Raw genomic sequence first — 19,676 nt, 5'->3', positions numbered from 1 at the left:
TCTCAGCCAATTGTGCACAGATAGAAAACAGATCTGCCTGCCTAGAAGAGGTAATATACACATAACTAATCATAGCAGACACATTTCAGTGCAGGTAAATAGTTTGTAGCTTCAGCAAGGTTACTCAGTCTCTTGTCATACAGCATATTTTGGGACCAAGGGTTAAAGTACATATTCATATCTCCAAGTTGGCTCTATCAAGAGATGTGTCAATGTCAATGTATTTTATCGTGTTTAATCTGTCTTTTACAGTTTTCTGGTGATGATACAAAATGACACAACTTGCACATTTCCTAACAATGCAATAATCAGCAGCTAAACACACTGAATCCTAGAGACATTCAGCTCCTGTTTCCTTCAGTCTGGCTTGGCCATATGAAGAGTCAGGAAGTTCTCAATCAGTTTATCCCTGAGTTACCTAGGGACAGAGCAGTCATTAGTGGCTGCTCAATGAGCCAGCATGGTGTAGTGGTCAGGAGTGTAGGGAGGACATGTTTGATTCCCTGTTCCTACACAGGCAGAAAGCCTGGTGACCTTGGGCTCGCAACAGCCCTGACAGTGCTGTCCTGACCATGCAGTCCTGTTACAACTCTCACAATCTCAACCTACATGACAGGGTGTCTGTTGTGGGGAAAGGAAGGGAAGGTGATTGTAATTTCTTTGAAGCAGTAATTGAAATTTCTTTGAGCAATGAAAACCGAGGTACAAAAACACTTCTTTTTTTTATCTTGGCTGTCCTATAGCTATTGTATTCTGTATTCTGCTCCAGTGTAGCAAACACATTAGCTAGGTGCAGAGTCAAGAGGGGGCATGTCTATATGTATTCCCAGAATGGTCCTGACATCAGGAGTCTTAAAACCAGAGATAAGACAAACCAAAAAGAACAAGTAATGATTCAGGGCTAGCTTTCAAGATAACAGCCAGCTAGGATTGGTTTTATTCTCAGAACATCTAGCTTGGTTTCATCATCCGAATAACCAATGTTATTTTAAGCAAGCTAAGCTGACATTACAATGTTATCAGAAGCCAACTTCACAGGAAATACAGCGACGGTTAAGCCACTGCTTTGTCCTAGTCACTCTCTCAGAAATAAAATGTCACCTCTAATACAGAGACAAGTAATGAGAATGCCCTGGCATCAAATGGCAGAAGTCCTCAATGGCACCACCACTTCTAGATAACATTAAACATTGCCATGTATTTCATATACCATGATGGAAAAAATAAGATACTAATGTTGATTTATTATGAGAAAAAATCTAATGCAACAATTTAGAAATCACCACATATTAGAACAGCCCCAATAAAAGTGTCCTGGGTCACCAAACAGGCACCTTTGAGATTCTTATTCAGTGTGGTGGCCACAGCCACAAAATGGCTCCCAGAGCAAGCAGAGCCAGTCACACCATGGCTGTTGCAGCTTACCTTTACTCACAAAGTGCAGACTATTGAGATGTGCTGTTTTTAAAAATCTGCACAGCTAATTGAATGTCCAGTGGCCAATCAGAACCTTTGATGGACTAAAGCCATACCTGGCTCCAGCATCTTCCTTGAAACCACTTGATGGGTACCATGGTCCCCTTAGGTACTAAGTTCAGGACCCTAGACTTACTCACTACTAGATATACTTTAGGTGATCCAAATAAAGATATTTCCCTATTGTTCTTAACTTAGTCTTGTTGTGGCATTCAATGAACACATTTAACTTGCTAGCACAGAAAAAGCTTTTGTTACTAACATGTCCTCAGCATGACTAACCAACCTTAACTTGCTGACTGACCAAAATATAATGTTCCCATATCAAATTATACTAGTAATTCATCATTATTCACTACCATCCCCAAACATCTAGAAAAGCACACAAAAACCTGATCAATAAATTCCAAGTCAAACCACAAAAAACCCTCTCATCATGTTTTAGAGAGATTCACTCAACCACTTCTTAAATATTTTATATTTTATTAATAACATAAAGACATAAATGACAATAAAATAACATAGGATGATTGAATTATTTCTCTCTAGGAAAACACTTCTGTTTGTTTAGTGTCACAAACTGAAAAGCAAAGCTTGACCAAAGAAAGTGTGATGAGATCAGGACAGATTTAAGCACTGTATTCAACAGACATCAATAATTTTCATACTTTGCTTGACACCCGGTTTGCATTCTTGTACAGCACAGCATGTTTTCCTCACATGGAAGTTACTCACAGAGCAGTGTGGGAGACACAACATTATTGTCAGTTCCCAGTGTCCAGGATATGAGTCACTTCAAAGAGCATGATGTTGTATAAACCACAAAAATAAAAACTAAGAGGCAGAAATCCATGATCAAATATCTCAACCTTTTTCCCCCTTAAAAGCACATCTGCACAGCCCTGACAGATCATGTCAAGGGGCAGAAGGGTGGGGCTTAATCCTTTTCCATATGCCATTTTACCAAATTTATGTCCTCCCTACCAACTGTTTCCCCTGTAAGTACCAATCAGATCTAATAATAAAATAATGTAACAAAACAAAAAATCCTGAGCAGTGTCTCTCTTCTGCCACATAGCAGGGTAGCACAGACATGATCAAAAACAGTCATTTTAAAATCATTTTTTTAAAAGCTCATCACATTACAAGCCCTCAAACAATCATCTCCAGCCATCTGACAAACACATCTAAAAATCCAGAAACCTCAAAAGGTAGAAAGTTAGAAGATGTTGTGTCTAACAGTGCACTATGAGGGTGGAACTCCATAAATGGCTTTACAAAGATTACAGGTAATTACTAATCTTTTAAGAGTTCGTTTATGTAATTGTATGTATGACATTTATATAACTTTTTGAACAAGTTAACATATCCTTATCCATGGTTCCTCTATATATTTGTGAAACAGCCTGGAGGGTGGAATGTGTCCGGCTGCCCAAGTTGGAATAGGGCCAATCAGGATGCAGCCAGCAACGCTGGCTATACCCTGATTATCCCTGCCCCTACAGCTCCCTCCCTCCCTGGACACTAGCCACATTCCTCTCAGAGAGAGACACAAAGAGCCCTGCCAGACCGAACATAGAATCATAGAATCATAGAGTTGGAAAGGGCCATACAGGCCATCTAGTCCAACCCCCTGCTCAATGCAGGATCAGCCCAAAACACAAGCCCTCGTTCCCTCCTATCATTCCTGCTGTGAGGGAGGCAGAGAGAGATACAGAGAGAGCTGCCCCAAGCTGCTGACAGAGACACAGAGAGAGCTACCCCAGCTTTAGCATTATTTTAGTAGCTAAGTACTTTCTGCACCAAAGTATACATTAACCCAGGGGTAGTCAACCTGTGGTTCTCCAGATGTCCACGGACTACAATTCTTTTATCGTGTTTGCAAAGGCTGACAGGGGTTCATGGGAATTGTAGTCCATGGACATCTGGAGGACCACAGGTTGATTACCCCTGCATTAACCTACTTGAAGTTTATAATGGGGTGCAATTCTAGATAACACTAAAGAGCCAGAACTGATTGTCAGACAATCATAGATCTCCTGGCTATACTACATGAAACAATCAACCAATCAAACAGACCTTCTCAGGACTCCTTGTCTAGGAGTGTAGGAGACTTTATCCGAATCTGCCAAGAAACTCATCTTGATAATGAAAATCAAACCTGGAACAGAGTGAAAACTGTGGGATATGATAGTATTGGCATCACATACCATTGTACCCATGGGATAGTGACTTATGCCTGAAGCTACAGCAGTGAAGTGGATATTAAACAGAAAGATATACTTCCAAAGTGCATTGAAAGTGCATTATCCAATGTGTGCATAATGGGCCTCAGAAGTAGAACTCAACGCCCCATGTAGACAAAAATTGACCAAAGCAACTGTAAATTTGAATTTCAGGCAGTCCAGGAGGAAAACCTGTATCCTGTTGAAAAAAATAGGTGCAAGCCCACCTGTGTTCTGAAGAAATCCAGAGGTAATCTCAAGCCAGACAGCTGCCTGACTATCTAGAGTTCTGAGGGATTAAGATAGTGAGATGTCAAAGGATTTCAGTACTGATTAAATTTCCAAGGCACTGAAGGATATCAAGAGTGGAAAGGCACCAGGCTTTCAGTGCATCTCTAATGACTTCATGATCAACAGCAGCACGTTCACTAAGAACTGGCTTGCAAAATTTCTCACTGACATCATAAGGAAAGGAAGACTCAAATAAACAAAGATAGTTGCTATTTTGAAACCCGGAACACCAAAACATCTGGCAGATCATTACAGACCTATTTCCCTTCTGAGCTCCTATTACAGACTCTTCAAGAGGCTAATCCTGAACAGAATCAGTGACAGAATTATTGAACATGAATAAACAGGATTTAGACTCCATCATAGTTGTGAAGGCCATATTCTCAATTTAACAACTTTCTTAAGACATCAATAGTTTTCATTGCTTTGACTGCTGGTTAGGACACAGTCTGGAGGGATGGTATGCTACAAAAGTTTTTACAAGTTTTCCCCTGTAGAACATTATTTTGACTCCTAAATAGCATGTCAAATTATAGAACTTTCCAAATAATTATGCATCAGTCAATCAGCAAACAGAAGAAACCAAATAACAACCAACTCCTGGCTTGGTTCTGATTCTAGTTCTTTTTAATCTCTACATCTCTGATGTTTCCAAGATGATATCCAAGAAGTTTGCTTATGCTATAAGGCATAAATCAATTGAAAGGACTAAGGAAATACTGACCGACTGCTACTGTAAATAGCACCTTATCCTAAGACTCAATAACAATCCAGCCAGCCATGAATTGAATGTCTACCTTAATGAGAACCATCAGCGGCTTTACTAAACTGATCTATTGGCTACTCACGATACACTACATCATCCCCCACATCTCTGAAGAAAAGTTGCTCTTCTCCGGCAATATAGAATGATCACTGAAATCAGAGAATTGCCCATCCACAAAGATATGGCTGATGTTGATGTGGATCTTAGTCTATACAGACTAAGATCCTAACACTCACCAATAAGATCTGCAATCCTGTAATCACAACATTTTGACCTAGGAAATGAATTATTGTGAACATGGATGCAATCAGTTCCACTTGGTATCTACAAGAGGCTTGAAGGATTTGACTTGCAATGTAAAGTTCGGAATATAGCTAATAGAATACAAGAACAGGATTTGGTAATTGTGAAGACCTGATGTTTAAACAGGGCAAAATACTGAGACCTGAATGTGATTGTGGTGCAGCCTACCAAACTATTTTCCATCACAGGAATCCGTCACAGGAATCTGGTTGTTGTATTTTGCATGGGAATGTGATGGAGCTCTTTCAGTTCTCTCTAGCTGCAACTGAGTGGACTGAAATTTTAGATATTTCTATTTGGGGGGATTGCCAAATTGGTCTACATACCTGCTGATTCAACTTCATTACATATTTTATATTACTATATATATGCTTTCCTTGTGAAATATAATATAAGGCTCAGTCCAGGCACCTGAGGAAGGGTTCAGGAGCTCACTTCAATTTAAACAAGTTAAATTAAACTCAAGAAATTGTGAAATTCAAAAATAACAAAAATGTTTTGTTTAACATAGAGGGGAAAGGTCAGGTGAAATCACGGGTTGAAATTTCTGAGGTAAAACCAGCACATGCTCCAACTTAAGTTGATGTGTTTGGTTTCCAGAAAGCTGCTAAATTCTTTCCAGTATCCACAACCCTTCTTTTGAAATACCAGTACTCGTCTGGAGTTTTTAACTGACTCTTAAGGTTTCTAAAGGTAGTTTCTAACCATGTTAGACCAGGGGATATCTACACTCTTAAGATCTAACTCCCTGTTTGACCAGGTAGGAAAATTCTCTTTTTACCAGAAGATCTATTCCCTTTTCTTTGGCCTGAATGGGAGTCTTTGTCTGCTTCCCAAACTTGCTTGCCACCTTTCCCCCAGTTCTCGTGTCTGTATTAAACCACTCTCAGTCAGAGCTGAATTCCAAGACCGTCAGTACTTAACGCTTCTCAGCTAGGGCTGAAATCTGCATTTCTTTTCAGCATCCAGTTTAGAAGTATTTCTCTGCTCAGCTGATGCTAACCAATGAGATTGCTTGGAGCAGTCAGTCACGTAAGGTTCTCTGGCTCTGTGAAGAACTAACCCTTCATGCTCCTTTATCTGTTTACCCAGCTAAGCTTTAAAAAATTCAGTCTGTCACAACTGCAGACAATGAATCGTAAGTAAGGTATGCATCAGAGATAGCCAAAGACTGCAGACCAGTCAATGTTTTTATTTGCATTGTTCAGATTAAATAGTTTCACAAAAAGGTTACTTATAGCAACAGCAATAAAACCAACTTTGGTCCTTTATGAGATATTTAAAAGACGTGATAAATCAAATAAATCAAAAAGTGTACTTTATTTACTTTGCTGAATATTCATAAACTGTTCATAAACCTGTTTTTGAATCAGTATTATGAATAACCTTTCTTGGGGGGGGGCTATAGAAGGGTGATGCTTAAAATGAGAGGGAGGAAAGCCTAAGATATATCTCATGTTTTAACTTTCATCTTTCAAACTACCCTAATAACATCAGCAATACTGTAATCAAATTAAAAATCAAGTTGCATCTTATTCCCTCCTCCCCCCAGCTTTTTGACACTGGTCATTTCCTGTCAATTTCCTGTTCAGTCTGACCATGGGCATCACACCACTGCTCTGGCTTCTTACAAGTCAGAAACATGTTTTTACATTCATTCCTTTCCTGCCTTTTATTCATTTTAATGATGCTAAACAAAGTATTTATTAGCTTTACAAAAAAGAGGCGAGGAAACAGTTGGCACATTGGCACACCCATTTTAATGTATACAATTTAACATTTCAAAGATCTCAAAGTTACAACTTTTTCTAATACTGTAAATATTAAAATACTTGAAAACATAAAAACAAATGTAAATTTCTGATGATGAAAGACAGAATAATGTACCATTCCTTATTACAGAATGTGGATTATTGTTTGAGGAATAAGTACTGGAAAGTGCTAAACGGATTTCTGAACAACTAGAAAATAAGGGGTGGCACCAAATTGGGAGGACTGGCAAATACTCCAGAAGATAGAGACAGAGTTCAACGAGATCTGAACACAATGGGAAAATGGGCAAATGAGAACATGATGCAATTTAATAAAGATAAGTGTAAAGTTCTGCATCTGGGTCAGAAAAATGAAAAGCATGCCTACTGGATGGGGGATACGCTTCTAGGTAACACTGTGTGTGAACGAGACCTTGGAGTACTTGTGGATTGTAAACTAAATATGAGCAGGCAGTGTGATGCAGCAGCAAAAAAGGCGAATGCCATTTGGGGCTGTATCAACAGGGGCATCACATCAAAATCACAAGATGTCATAGTCCCATTGTATATGGCACTGGTCAGACCACACCTGGAGTACTGTGTGCAGTTCTGGAGGCCTCACTTCAAGAAGGACGTAGATAAAATTGAAAGGGTACAGAGGAGAGCGACGAGGATGATCTGGGGCCAAGGGACCAAGCCCTATGAAGATAGGTTGAGGGACTTGGGAATGTTCAGCCTAGAGAAAAGGAGGTTGAGAGGGGACATGATAGCCCTCTTTAAGTATTTGAAAGGTTGTCACTTGGAGGAGGGCAGGATGCTGTTTCTGTTGGCTGCAGAGGAGAGGACACGCAGTAATGGGTTTAAACTTCAAGTACAACGATATAGGCTAGATATCAGGAAAAACATTTTCACAGTCAGAGTAGTTCAGCAGTGGAATAGGCTGCCTAAGGAGGTGGTGAGCTCCCCCACACAGGCAGTCTTCAAGCAAAGGTTGGATACACACTTTTCTTGGATGCTTTAGGATGCTTTGTGCTGTTCCTGCGTTGAGCAGGGGGTTGGACTAGATTAATGTGACCAGATTTCCGGGGACAAACGGCGGGACACGCCGCCGCTGCAGTGGCGGCAGCAGCAGCACTTGGGCCCTCCCCCCTCCCCCTCCCTCTCCCCCCCGAGTGGCCTCAGAAGGGTGGTGGTAGGGCGGCAGCAGCAGCAGTGGCGACAGCAGGCGGGCTCTTCCTCCCTCTGACTTACTGCGCCACGGAGCGAGAGGAAGCTGGAGCACCACGAAGCGAGAGCAAAGCTGGTTGCTCGCGGCAGCGGTGGCAGCCCTTTCCCCCTCCCCCCTCTCCTGACTGGCCTAAGAAGGGCAGTGGCGGGCGATGGCGGCAGCGGCGGCAGCAGGCGGGCTCTCCCACCACAATAAGGAAGGCAGCAAAAGCGGCAGTGGCAGCGCGAGAGCAGAGCAGGCTGAGCTCAGGAGGCGCTCGGGCTCCAGGGCAGGGCTTGCAATGCACGAGGTGTTGCCTCTGCCCTCCAGGGCCCCACAGCCTCTGCCAGCCGGCAGGAATGACAGCACCAAGCAAGCCCCGCCCTGGAGCCCGGGCCTGCGTGGGGGCCTCCTGAGCCCGGCCTATCATCCTGGCTGCCTGATCAGAAGAAAAATGTTAAAAAAAATTTTAATGGAGAACCCCGCGGGACATCTTGAACACGCTTCACAACACGGAGAAAATTGCCCCAAAGGCTGGACTGTCCCGCCAAAAGCGGGACATCTGGTCACCTTACACTAGATGGCCTGTATGGCCCCTTCCAACTCTATGATTATGTGATTCTGTGATTCTGTATCAGCAGGAAAGGAAATTAAGTTACAATGGCTGCCAGCTTGAGACATCTAAACTGGAAGGCTCCCCTACACGCATACTGCAAGGATTTATAATCTAGGCATGAGTCAAAGGACAAGAGTTTACGAATTATAGCAAGAGTCCCCAATGTGGCTCCGGAGGGACTATGTACCCTAATGACACTTTCCTGGTACCCAAGGGTTTATAGAAAGTGAGCAGGGCCAGGTGGCTGTGCAGGGTTTTTTTTTAAGGTTGCTTTGCCAGCAGCTCCCACCACAGCACACCTTTGTGTATGCCAGAAAATATTTTTAAACAGTATGTTCATTTCAAAAGGCCTCCTGTTAAGTACCGCCTCTCCCTTAAATGCTGAAGATCTATACCTAACCTCATTTGGTAATCATTTTGGGGTTGCACCCACAACACTGGCAGAATTCCAAAGGTGCCTGCAGAATCAAAATACCTGGGGATTCCTGAATTAAATCTTGTGGCCTTGGCTACAAAATTCTGGAAGACATTAACCCAGGATGTTGTTTACTTTGTCTTTTTCTCTTTTAAAATATTTTAATAGAACTTGGCTTAGAAGACTGGTTTTCGTAAAATTCTCATTATGGAGAAAAGCAGAATAAAAATATTATCATCAATAAAAATAAAAATCACAGAACAGGTCAAAACACATCATACCATAAGTAGTTTGAAAACAATTTAAAATTAATCTTTACACTGCTCTGTGGGAGCAGTATAAATAAAACAGTAAGGGGTGTGGGGGAGGGCTCAGTCTGGGATGGGGGGGCCAACGATTGGCCCCTTGCCCCCAGACTGACAAGCGGAGGGCCCAATTGGCTGGTGCGAAGTGCCTCCCGACCTGCCACCCCCCTACCCTGAGCCGCCTTCAGCTGGCAGCCTCCATTACGCGCCTGTCCACCCACAAGGCAGGTAGGCAGCTGTCTGCAGTAACCTACGATGTGGCCCTTGGGGGTCCCGGCCTGCCCAGCGTACCCTTCGCCTCCCCCCCCCACCTTCACTCCCCGGCCCGCACCTCAACACCCCGCTCTGCGCTCCACCACTCAACACCCCACATCACAACCGCGCTCCATTGCCACTTTCCCGCCCCCTTCTCGCCCACGCAATCTTTCCCAGCCACCCCCCCTCACTACTCAACTCCGCCGCTGCCGCTTCACAATCACATTCCACCGACGCTTTCCCGCCCCCTTCTTGCCTGCCCAGTCTTTCCCTGCTGCCCCCCTCACTACCCAACTCCACTTCGCGCTCTGCTGCCACTTTCCTGCACCCCTTCTTGCCTGCCCAGTCTTTCCCTGCTGCCCCCCTCACTACCCAACTCCACTTCGCGCTCTGCTGCCACTTTCCTGCACCCCTTCTTGCCTGCCCAGTCTTTCCCGGATGCCCCCCCCCCTTGCTACTCAACTCTGCTGCCACTTTGCAACCTTGCTCTTCCGCTGCTTTCCCGCCCCTTCTCACTCACGCAGTCTTTCCCAGCCACCCCCCTCGTTATTCAACTCCGCCACTTTGCCGCTGCGCTCCACTACCACTTCCCAGCTCCAAACACCCAGCCACCCACCCTTCTCAATCCCCCTCTTTCCCCCCTCATGACTTGCCTCCCCACCCACCCAGTGGACCCCTTCCTTCCTTCCTTCCTTCCTTCCTTCCTTCCTTCCTTCCTTCCTTCCTTCCTTCCTTCCTTCCTTCCTTCCTTCCTTCCTTCATTTCTCTCTCTCCTTTCTGCCCCTCTCTCTGCGCCTCTTTCTCTCTTGGTTCCACCCAAGATCCCTAATCCATCGGCCAGTCTTTCTCTCCTCTCTCTCTTACAGAATTAATGCCCGACCTCTCTCTGAACAAGCGGGGAAAGTGGGGAAAGTTATAGAACAGAATGCCATCTTTTATTGTAATAATGGGGTATTTAGGGGATTTTATGGGATTTTACTTTGATTTTATATTTTATTGTGAACTGCCGTGAGACCTTTTGGCGAACGGCGGTATATAAATCCAATTATATATAAATAAACAAATATTTCTTGAGTTACTAGATATTTGTTCAAGCAGAAAAGTTCACTGAATGCTGCATTTATTTCCTGATCACTAAACTCTAGCTACCAATCATATCTAAAGGGAATGCATACTGGTTGATATTTTAGGAGAGAAAAGAAGCAGGAATCTAAATTATGTCATACATCATAATCTTTTTGCCTTACCTTTGTGCCTATACAGGATTTTCCACGCTTATATTCTTTATGATTTGCTCTTTTATCTAGTTTGTTCCATAAAGCTTTGGCCTTCCAACTGGTCACCTTTAATTTAAGTTTTGTATAAAAGTTCCTGTTGTCCAAAGGATCTAGCTCAAGTTGACGAGTGAGGATATTAAAGGCCTGTATGGTACCCTTGCAGGTGGATGCTTGCACAAAGTTTTCAAATAATTGGCCAGCTTGACCACATTTGTCATCATCCTTTTCCCCCATCTTCCAAGAATAGAGAGTAGAATATTCTAATGGCATGCTCTTAGATGGTGGTGCATTTCAAAGGTGCTGTCAAATTCTTCCAAGCATGTTGCATCTAGGGGAGAAAACCATACAGTTAAGTTAGTGTCATGTCAGGATAATAAAATTCAAATGCTCACATATATATTAAGCCAGTTGAATGCAAACCATATAGCAGGACTGACCTCCAGAACTTGAGGTGCAGCCACATGAATACAGGATGCTACACAGTTGAAGCTCTCAGTTGTACCTTATGCAAGACCCATTGAATAAACTGAAGTTACACAAGGTCATGGAGGCTGGAATATCAGTTGGCCAAATATATAGTAATATTCTATAAAATGGGATTTTCAAATAAAACTTTGGTTCTCTATAATGTAGCTAATGTTGCAAGATTACTGGAGTGAGGGACTATAAACATTTTCCAGTCATAACACTGTTTACTTTTCTGCTCTTATTCTCCAGCCTGATGGAAAGAGTGCCAGCGAAGCACAAGCCCCTGAAGGATCTATCACAGTTCTACAGGGCCTGTAAGATAGTGCTCTTCCACCAGGCTTATGGTTGAGACCAGAGCAATATAGTGAAATGGGCCTCCCTCCACACTTTTCAGTCTCCTCTCTTTTCTGTGCCACTGAACAGCCATAGTGAACAGGCAGACAATAAGAAGTAATGGCTGGAGGTGGTAGTTAGATTGTTAACTATTAGTAAGCTGATAGCTAAATTTTTAATTTTTAAATCTTAATTTAGATTTCAATGACTTAATTGTTTTATGTATTTTTAACTATGTTGTATACCGCCCCCGAGCTCAGTATGGAAGAGAGGCAGTATAAAAATCTAATAATTAATAATAATGTGGATTATATTATGTAAAGGAGCCAAAGAGACTGGGGAAGGATGTTGTAAGTGGGGGCAGGGGGGAGGCTGGCATATGGCCATGTCAGCATTAGATTCACACATCAGCCACTAACTAGGGTTGAAATTACCCCTGATGAGAAGTTGTGCCACTATTTCTTCCCAATAGTTCTAAGTATAAAACACTCTTAGAATCAAAGACAAAGAGTAGTACACTAGAATCGTTTCTGCAGTGACCTAAAATTTCGCATCAACACTCTCTTAGCTGTGTGGAGTTTTGATTTCACACGAAAATCGGACAACTTAGGTGCAGATTCAGGAGAAAGATTTCTTTTTGCACAGCTTTTTGGAGTTCCCGGGGAGGGAATTCGTGGTAATCCAATACACATGGTCAACATTCAAAGTGGCTTCTTTCTTCTTTCCTCAACATGCTTTTGTGTACCTGCGAGCCTACATGCTTCTTGGACTCCTGTATCATTACCTCTGCACCCTGTCGCCATTTTTTTTTTGTATTTCTGGTCACGTTAAGACATGTGATTGATGTTAGAAATTAGTGCACCCACAAGATAAAAAACCCTTATCTCCATTTAGCAAATAGAATCAGCTTAGAATGACTACCTAATGTGTGTTCGGAACTCTTAGGAACCCCTCTAACCCCCCAATCATGGAAATATATATAGGGTATCCAAGATATGACTTCTTGTGGTCTTTTTTTCTTTCTTTCTGATTGTGTTAAGATAAAGGTAAAGGTAAAGGTATCCCCTGTGCAAGCACTGAGTCATGTCTGACCCTTGGGGTGACGCCCTCTAGCGTTTTAATGGCAGACTCAATACGGGGTGGTTTGCCAGTGCCTTCCCCAGTCAATTACCGTTTACCCCCCAGCAAGCTGGGTACTCATTTTACCGACGTTGGAAGGATGGAAGGCTGAGTCAACCTTGAGCCGGCTGCTGGGATTGAACTCCCAGCCTCATGGGCAAAGCTTTCAGATGGCTGCCTTACCACTCTGCGCCACAAGAGGCTCTTGTGTTAAGATACATGATTGTAATTATGATTATGTCCCCACCCCTAAGGGCTTCCCTGAAAGTATTTGTGGCATTGTTTTTGTTGTTTTTGATTCAGCCTGCCTTTTCCCCACCCTTCTTTTTGTGGGGCTAGCCAGAAATCGTGTCATTTTTATCACCCCTCTTTTTCACCTTCTTCCTGAACTGGCCCTCCCCCTCCCCCAATCATTTCAGCTTTAAAGTACAAATTTAGAGTCCGGTGGCACCTTAAAGGCCAAAAATGTTTTATTCAAGGCATGAGCATACACACTTCCTCAGATAAAATATTTAAATCCAAAATGTGAACATGTGTTACTGCACACGCGCAAAGAAAAAAAGAGATAAAAAGGAAGGGGACAAGGCTGCCTCCAAAGTTAATGCAAATGGAAAAGAAAGAAAATCCTCAGTATTGCCATTTGAAAACTACATATGCTGTGGACAGCCAGGCAGAAATGCAAAGTTGACCTCCAGAGACCAGTAAGCAGGAGACCTGGAAAAAACAGATAACTGCAGAAATGGCCTAAGGGAGTAAGTCACTTTTCCTTTCCCGATGATTGTCTCTCCCCCACCACTGATGTCCCAGAAAATCCAAAAATCATCCAATCTGCAAAGAATCTAAGCTGCCTCTAGCAGGATAGATGTCCTCAAGAAACATCACATGAACACAAGCTTTATATCACTTTTCAATAAACAGTAATCACAAGCAGTATTTACTGCTTCTTTTTTCTCCAATCCAGTGAGTGCTGTATGAAAGCTCAGCACTTACTCAGAATATTGTTCAAATAAGGGCAAAGTAGAATTTGAGTCATACCAGACAGTCATTTGCTAACAGCTTATATATTTCCTTTGGTGTATCAAAGGTCAACTACTTACGCATCATAAAGTCTGCTATTTAACATCAAGTTTACAGATTACATGTTACTGTGGATCAGGCTGAGGGCCAACATAGCAGGGACTTTTCTGGCACGTAGACAGAAAAGGATCCTTATAATGGTACTACAAGGATATTATTAAGTTTTTCGCAAGCACCACCAATTTAAAATAGATTTAAAGTTTCTCCTGTGGCATGTACATTTCTGCAGAATACTTTATTGGAAGTAACTCTGGGATCTTTAAAATCCATAAGCAAACATGGGTAGAGTCTGTGGCTGAAAACCTGATCTGAAATACATTTTACTACTCACTTTTATGGTCATTCCAGCATCAATCAATTATTTTAGAAGAGCCTGACAGTTGAAAACTTCCAGGGATCCAGGGCAAAAAAACCCCTCATTTACATCCTTTATTCCCCACCTTTCTCCCAAGTGGGAAACCACAGCGGCTTACACAGCTCTCTTCTGCATTTCATGCTCATAAGAACTCTACAAAGCTGGGTAGGCTGAGTGTGTTTGACTGGCAGAAAGTCGCCCAGCAAGCTTCCATGGCAGAGTAAGGACCTGAAGCCAGGTTTTTTTGTCCAACAATTACACCACACTGGGGAACATTCTTTTTTCCTGTATTTTTCTTCCTGGCAGGGTTGCCAGCTACAGGTCTTCCATAGCTCTGTTATCTAAGGCTTGTCTTAACTAGAGATATTGAAAGTTGAGTTTGAAACCTTAAGCCTAGGCAGCTCTCTGCCATGGAATTAGGATCCTTTCCCAAGGGAATTTCTACTCATGTGCTTTAGAAGTATTCAAAATCAACACAGGTAGTTTTAAACTCCATGTACAAACTTTCAATATAGGAACTGACAGAGTGGCAATCAACCTAAAGCAATATATTTCAGAAATGCATTGTATCGGATGTAACTATCACAGTCCTTCAACAGGACACTAAGGCAAGCATTCAAGACTACAGAAGTGCAAATGAAACTGACATATTTATTTGATTTTGTTTAGTTTTCTTTTACAAGTCAAATACTACAGTTTGTTTTTCTTCTTGTATAAAATTTATATTTCCATGTAGTATGACTACATGTAGAATTCTCAGAATGCATATTGTAAACCTCACATGACTTACTCATGAGTAAATAACCACTTCACCACACTGGATCCCAAGCTGCAGTGGGTGGGGAGGTGGGACAGAACCCAGAGGGTCACAGTGCAGGTATATGTATGAGTGCCTGCTGTATTCTTGGGTGCAATAGGCTTTGCCTCTAGTTTGTTTATATTCACCATTGGTTATAAGGCCCTCCTTCCATTTCCTAAATAAGTCTTTTTTATTACTTACATCTTTTGGAAGCTATTTATGGGGTGACCCTCGCTTCTTTAGGCTCCTCCTGTTTTTCCTTCTCAAGGGAATTGAGATTGTGCCTTCAGTATTTTACTTTTAAGAAACTCCCATCCCTCTTGAACTCCCATCTCCTTACATTTTTCTGACCATTGTATTCTACCCAGCATAACTTTGTTAAAATTTGCTTTCCTGAAGTCCAGTCTATATGTCTGACTATGTAGCTTTTCTCTTTCCTAAGATATGAAAATTCCAAAATCAAATGATCACTACTACCAAGTGTACCCACTACTTTCACCTCATCAACCAGTTCCTCCCTATTGGTGAGAATCAAGTCTAAACTTGCAGGCCTCCATCACATCCATCACACCACTCAGGCACTTAGGAAGGCTTTTGTTTTCCTTTTGAAGCCTCAGAAGTGACTATACAAAACAACTACAAGGCATTTTTGAGAGCTAAGAGCAAACATCTGCACTAACACTAGCCAGAACATCACAAAACAGTGATTGCAAGCCTCACTGAAGCAGAAGTTAAGAAACACACTACCTGCCCAATGAATGTGCTCCTATCCTAGAATCATAGAATCACAGAGTTGGAAGGGGCCATACAGGCCATCTAGTCCAACCCTCTGCTCAACGCAGGACCAGCCCAAAGCATCCTAAATCCTCCATTGTTTCCAAATGAATATAATCAAACCAGAGAATCTCTGCAGGAGAAACTTAATGGGGGAATTTTTGCACCCCAGCAGAACCAGTGCAATATACCGAGTACCCAGCATAATATTAGCAAATGATATTATACGATTCTTAAATATATTTTGTCACCAAGCAGGATAGGGATGAGAAAGTATTGAGACCAAGAAATGAAAATAAAGGGGGAGACATAGAAAAATTAGATGAAGAGAAACATAAATTAATAAGAACCATGGGGAAAATAGATACTAGGAGAGGGAAAGATTGTTTTACTGCTTTGCAAGATCTAAGTGCAAGAAAAGTAAGATAACAGCTAGACCAGCCTTTCTCAACCTTTTTACCATTGAGAAACTCTTGAAACATTTTTCAGGCTTCAAGAAACTCCAGAAGTGATGTCAACAGGACATACCTTCCTGCCATACCCCTGGAAGTCACATGTCACCAGAAGTGACATCATCCAGACACTCCCACCAGATGTAACATCACTAGGCCACTCCCAAATCACAGGAAGTAACAGCACAAATATTTTCAGCTGATTTGTGAGCAGAACCATATCTGCACGCCAGACATACTACCACTTTGGTCTACTTCACCAAAGGGAGCTATCAGAAACAGGGCTTGGGCAAACCTAAGCTGCTCCATTACCCCACCCACCCCTGCAGTTCAGTTAAATTGAAAGTCCTTACCTCACAGTTGATGCCATATGCAATGAGCCTTGGCCAGTAAAGATTTGTATGACTGGGGCCCCTTCCCACCCCCTCCAGACCCATCATTGGACGGGGGGGGGGAGGTTGACATGACATGCTGATAATTTTTTTTAATTTAAAAATACATTAAAATTAATTAACTCCCATCCAATTGGCAAAACCCTTCCAGGACCATGGTCGAGAAAGTCTGGTCGAGAAAGTCTGGGCTAGACTATTGGATGAAAATGATCTTCAGGCTAGCAACTACTGTAGTGGCTCTCGGCATGCTCTATTAATGATGTTTGCTTGTGTCTTGCAGAAAAGGAAAACTTAGCTGATCCTAGAGCTTTTAGCTATTTTCAGAAGTCTCTGTGGCTGCAGCCAAAACTGAATTTTAAAAATAAAAGGGAAGATGTTTGATTGGAGGCAGCAATATGATGCTGGCTTTGAAGCCCTGTTTAAGAGCTTCCTGGGCTCCCGCCATTCCTGCCACTGGAAAACTGTGTGGAAACTTGTCAAACAGAAGCCTGTTTTAACTGCATTTCATCTGTAGTTGTACCTGCAACTGAAAAAACAAACAAAATCCCATCCCTGTAGAAGTTGAAGTGGGTTATAGATTGGTAAAAAATATGTGCCTAAGGTCTGTCTGGCAGTAATGTATTTGAAAAGGACTATCAAGGTAAACATCTACATGTAAAGAGTGAAGAGGTTAGAAGACAAGTCAACAAGCACCTACCCATAAATATTCAAACATACCCAAAATCCTTTTATTTAGCAAGCACATGCATTAGCATCTACAAAAAGGAGGTCAGAGACAAAAGTTATATTAAAATACCAGATTAAGGAAATGAAAGTTATTTATGTCAGTGGATTGCAATTCCCTCCCCCCTTTTCATGTTTCACAAATACATATCTTCTTTGAAGTGACATTACCCAATGATGATTTACAAAGTAGTTATTAATTCACTTGGTGAAACTCTAGGGTTTAGCCTCTCCTACCAATAATGTGTCTGCTTGCAGATCCTTATGCCAATTAAAATAGGCTAACAAATTGTAAAATTTTTGCTCCTTGTCCCTAGACCCAACCCTGAAATATTCAGACTCGCCCACAATCCTATTATCACTTATTTAGCAAGCACATGTATTGGCATCTACAAAAAGGAGGTTAGAGGTAAGGAAGTAATATTGAAATACCTGACTAAGGCAATGAAAATTATTTACTTCAATGGATTATAATTCTCCCTACCCCACCTCTCATGTTTCATAAATACATACCTGCTGTTAATTTACAAAGTATTTATTCATTCACATGTTGAAACTCTAAAGTTTAGTCTAGAGTAATATCCTACTTTTCACTGTCCAAAGGAACCTCAATGTGGTTTATAATCTCACCTTCCCCTCCTCTCCCCACAGCAGACTTCATGTGAGATAGGTGAGGCTGAGAGAGCTCTGACAGGACTGCTCTGTGACGACAGCTCTATCAGGACTGTGCCTGGTCCAATGTCACCCAGCTGGCTGCATGTGAAGGAGCGGGAAATCTTCCCCACATATAGACACCTGAGCTCCATAAGAGAAGATGCCCACCGCACCGCCGTTCCTAACTTTACACTCTTCAAAGAAAAGAGGAAACAAGACTTAAGTTGCACTTCCTGTTTCACTGCTTCTTGTAGCTTCCAAAGCATTTTTCCCAGCTGCTATTTCAGTGGGGAACAAACTCCTACTTCAAAACCACAATTAGAAGATGTCCATTTCAACATCTGTTAACTCCATATCCACCCTTCCAGCACAAGTGCTCTGCATCAGTACTCCTTTTTTGATCAGAACTTCTGGCTTGTTGGCAAATTGGCTACAAACAAAATGATTATGTTGCAACCTCTACTGCAATAGACAGCAAAGTTTTAGAGGTCTAAAAAGAAAATAGTAATTTCTGTGTAACTATGAAAGGAAAGTATACATTTATGCTAGTATAGTCAAACCTAGAAATTATTCCCCAACCCTGTAGCCACTTCAAATGATTCTGATTCAAATGTACCCAATTTCTCTCTTCACTTATGCCACACTGAACATCCAACTTATTATCTTATTCTGCAGTTATTGCATTGCCTTATTTCTGCAGCTGTCAACCCTGGGTCAGGAAATTCCTGGATATTTTGGGGATGGTGCCTGGAGTGGGTGGGGTTTGGGCAGATGTCAGTGGTATATAATGCCATCCAAAGCAGTCAGAAAACCTGGCAAATAGGCTTGGAATACAGTGTGTCTATGGTGGCTCATCAGTAAACTTTCCTCCCCCACCTACAATCATTTTTTAAAGAAAGTCTTTCCCATGCAGGAGTTTTTATTTATTTATTTAGCTTTTGAACAGCTCACAGTTTTAAAATGCACCAACTAAAAAATTTGACCATGTTTTTAACTTTTTCGAAAGTAAAAAAGTAAAAAAGTAAAACTCCTGCATGGGGAGAAAAGAAGATCCACCGCCAACCTTGAGCTCATAAAGTCATGGTTTCAAGGCAAGAGCTTTACTAACTGTGCTATCTTTGTCACTGCATGTGGACCCTATTCATAATGGTTGCTGACTTTTTGCAAAGGCTTCTTCCCCTCCCCCTTCCCTTGAAACAAGTGCAGCAGATTGGGAGAAGGGACGGTGGCTGAAGACAACCACAGGTTGTCCTTCTGATATGAGTATTTGTAGCATTACTTAAGGAGCCAGGAAAAACAGAAAAATACTTCTACAGCACAAAGGTTTAGACACAATGGGGCCAGAATTGAAATGGAGGACAGGAAGTCAAAGGGACTGCTCCTGCCACACAACAATCAACCAGCAGAAACCAATCAACAGGTCAAAAGAGGGGGGGGGGGCAGGAAATCTCAGTAATCCAATTTCTGTTATTAGCATGCAGAGTTAAACTCTGTGATTAAGACAAGGCAATATGTACAGCTTAGTGTAGTGGTTAAGAGCAGTTGCTTCTAATGTGTGAGTGGATTTGATTCCCTGCTCCTTCACATGTTGGATGACCTTGGCTAGTCAGTCCTGTCAAAATCTGTTCAAACAGAGCAGTTTC

At 42.0% G+C, this 19,676-nt stretch overlaps 1 protein-coding gene across 8 annotated transcripts in view; it reads right to left on the bottom strand.

The window, feature by feature from the left end:
* MICAL2 (microtubule associated monooxygenase, calponin and LIM domain containing 2) overlaps positions 1 to 19,676 on the bottom strand; it is a 213,511-nt gene that overhangs the window by 158,572 nt on the left and 35,263 nt on the right. For all 8 annotated transcript variants that reach the window (XM_077321819.1, XM_077321821.1, XM_077321822.1 and 5 more), the window contains exon 2: positions 10,858 to 11,215. In XM_077321819.1, coding sequence (XP_077177934.1) covers positions 10,858 to 11,157 — 300 coding nt within the window. In that variant the 5' untranslated portion in view covers positions 11,158 to 11,215. The remainder of the gene's footprint in view (positions 1 to 10,857; positions 11,216 to 19,676) is intronic.

Source organism: Paroedura picta, chromosome 2 (genome assembly GCF_049243985.1).
Source record: "Paroedura picta isolate Pp20150507F chromosome 2, Ppicta_v3.0, whole genome shotgun sequence".
NCBI lineage: Eukaryota > Metazoa > Chordata > Lepidosauria > Squamata > Gekkonidae > Paroedura > Paroedura picta.
The sequence above is the reverse complement of the archived record's forward strand: the minus strand, read 5'-3'. Positions and strand labels throughout refer to the sequence as shown.